Below are 3,117 nucleotides of genomic sequence, written 5' to 3' on the forward strand. Positions count from 1 at the left end.
AAACAGGTCTTAGCAGGCCTAGCTCGTTTAGGAGGTAGAGTCGTTATCCCGCCAGTAGTAAAGTATGCCATCAGTCGCATAAACAACCCTAAGCTGATGCAGGTCTCGGAGGAAGACTTTGCAATTTTCAACACGCCTGAAGGCACGCTGTACAATCAGTCTGTAGTGGAGGAGTAAGTAATGTTTTGAATTTTATATAATAATGATCAATTCTTTTTTGTGTAGTGTCCTCTCAAACTGAGTGAAGGCTGGTATTCCTTTTCCTACTTGAAGAGTCTAGTTGTTATATTAATGGGTTAGTGATATAGACAGTATGAATGTATGAAGGTTTAGGATGAAAAAGATGTAGTAATTCATTAATTCTATATGTAAATTAATGGAGGATTGATAAGTATCTAGTTGTTCAGTTGTAAACAAGGTGTATTGGATATAAATGCCAAGATAACAATTGAAAAAAAAAGCAAAATTTGAAGGGCACATGTATTTCAAGATCATTCATTTTAGGGAGGCATTTAAGAATGATAGATTTTTTGTACATTTTTACATTATGCATGGAAGACAGGTTTTTATTTTCTTGTAACATTTTTCTCCCCTTCTCACTCATAGCCAAGGTCCTAAAATAATTGACCTCATTAAATTTCAGGGCCTTTGAAGATCATTTAAATATTCAGAATGTAAAGAAATCCAACAAGGTTTACAGCCACAAGGAACAGCTGATGATGCTAGAGGAGAAGAAGAAGGAGCTCGAAAAGAAGAGAAAGGAGGGGAAGTTAGAATTAACAGCAAAACAGAAGGAAGTCCTGAGAGCCCAGACAGAGAAGGAGAATGGAACAAGAGAAAAGTAAGAGGGAAAAATTGCAAACATTTGAGGCTGGTGGTGTGATCTGTCCGTGTCTGTCTAACTGTGGTACTGATATTCTAAAACAGAAACATGGTTCTTTGTAACTTATGAATATTCCATAATTTCTGAATTTCTCTTCACAGAGTCCGTGCACTGCAAGAGAGTGTAGCAGGAGCCATGTCAATGTTGAATGCTCTAGTGGCTGGCAACCTGGACGACCTTGCGCCCCATTTCATGCACATCGTCCCACTCCTCACCTCATCCCTGAAATCGAGGGTCATTGCCCAGCAGTGCTGTGATTTATACCTGAAGCTGAGGATGGCAGTCTTTGAAAGTGATGATGATGTTTTCGGTGAGTGTGGAAAATGTTTCTTGATTTTTTTTCCCCGGTTTGTCTTACAGTTAGATTTTAGGGAATTATTTGTTAGTCGAATTTTTTTTATATAAATTATATGTATTTTTGGTTGAATATGAGTGATATATGCAATATCTGTTAAGATTAGCTCATAAGATCAGATTTATTAGCAATTAGCACCATATGGTGCAATATTGAGCATATTGGCAAAAACATTACTCTATAACAGTTATGCTTTGTACCTACAGCGCACACATTGGCACGCACCACAGTTAGAGTTTGTGGTCCGGTCATGCCGATACCATGGGACTGGGAAGGAGAAAGCCTAGAATCATCAGCCCAAAGAACGCTCAACATGCTACATGAAGCCACTGTGCCAAAGAAGTAAGGCTTGCAGTCATTACAGTTATTGAGAAACAAAAGTTAATTTTTTTTATGTCCAGTGATGCTGGGACTAGAATTGAATGCCATCCACTGTTTTTATTTTGTTATGTTATTAACTTTGGTTACATACAAATACACCAAAAAAATTTCATCAGTGAGTCAATTACTAGGCCTATCTGAGCTTGAACTGTTTTACCACATTCCTGGAAATTTCAGAAAGAAATATGTTTATTTTATTCTTATTATCATTAACCTTGTAAGAGTAAAGCTATATTGTCAATAACCTTAGAGTAATGTTATATTAAGAATAACCACATGATAGTAACACTGATGATAAATACAGTTTCAGTAACAATGGTAATAGTAATAGAAATTATTTTACCAAAAATGTAAGGGGTGGAGTATACAAGAAAGAACATGTAAGCCCAGTAATTGACTGAGTGTTGCAGACAGAAGGTTAATGATTGTCTAGGGTCTGATTATAGAAATTGAGTGGAAGACTGACCTAAGAACACACAAAATCTGCAGGTCGTTTCTCTAACATTTCCATGGAAAAATTTAAAAGTTATTCGATTTTAGCCAAGATGAAGATTTATTTACTTTTATTACAGAGAAAGATAGCATTCATTCTAAAGTTAGTTTAGAATAATCTGAGTGATATGTAAATGAATATATATGTTTTGGTGTTGATATAAAAAACATTAAATGGAAATTATCCAACTTAATATTAATACAAAATGGTATAGTCACAACCTGATAAGTTTATATTGCTTGAGATTTTCACATAATATATTTAGATGGTTGATAAAACCTGTACAAGCAACATGCCCATTTAAAAAAAACAACAATGAAAACAGATCCGCAAATGAGGATGACGATGAGAAGTATTATTGTGCCCCGGGCTTTGTATACTGCCTACCCTTCCTTGAGTGGGTCCTCACGAAGCGACTGGGTGGAGAAGAGAAGTTTGAGGTTGTGGCTGGGAAGGCTCTGCAGGTGATCAGCGAGCACATGGCCATGAGGGGAGCCGATGAGGAGGATCTCTACCATCCATGCTTCCTGCCTCGCAAGCATCTCCTCACGCTCTTGATCAATGTTATAAGTAAGTTTTTTTTTATGGCCTTTTACAATAATGTAAAGAAATTTATGATTATGACTGATGTTTTAACAAAATACTTTGAGAATAATCACTTAATTAACAAACCAAAATTATTTGGAATAATATATAGAACAAGAACAAAAGAGATACTGTAGAAATGTAAATCACAATTTTCTTGCAAATATATACATTTTAAAAGTACAGTGCTTATACTCTTTCGGTTTCAGGCACAAGCTCTGGACGTACGCAACAGACCGCATGCGCTGTACTGGAAGAGATGTGTCACTGTGCATCGGGCGACATTGGCTGCGATAAAGCTTCTCTGGATGAGATTAACGTCCTTCTTAATGCACTTCAGACCCCACAACAGGCGGTCAGAGATGCAGCACTCAGGGTAAGGAGATGGAGAAAGGAGGATAGAAAAATAGCAGATTAGTA

At 36.7% G+C, this 3,117-nt stretch overlaps 1 protein-coding gene across 1 annotated transcript in view; it reads left to right on the forward strand.

The window, feature by feature from the left end:
* Positions 1 to 3,117, forward strand: part of LOC119586781 (eIF-2-alpha kinase activator GCN1-like) — a 26,024-nt gene that overhangs the window by 6,732 nt on the left and 16,175 nt on the right. Inside the window, exons 14-19 of the mRNA XM_037935501.1 lie at positions 7 to 173; positions 644 to 841; positions 985 to 1,193; positions 1,445 to 1,580; positions 2,438 to 2,682; positions 2,907 to 3,114. Coding sequence (XP_037791429.1) covers positions 7 to 173; positions 644 to 841; positions 985 to 1,193; positions 1,445 to 1,580; positions 2,438 to 2,682; positions 2,907 to 3,114 — 1,163 coding nt within the window. The remainder of the gene's footprint in view (positions 1 to 6; positions 174 to 643; positions 842 to 984; positions 1,194 to 1,444; positions 1,581 to 2,437; positions 2,683 to 2,906; positions 3,115 to 3,117) is intronic.

Source organism: Penaeus monodon, chromosome 22 (genome assembly GCF_015228065.2).
Source record: "Penaeus monodon isolate SGIC_2016 chromosome 22, NSTDA_Pmon_1, whole genome shotgun sequence".
NCBI lineage: Eukaryota > Metazoa > Arthropoda > Malacostraca > Decapoda > Penaeidae > Penaeus > Penaeus monodon.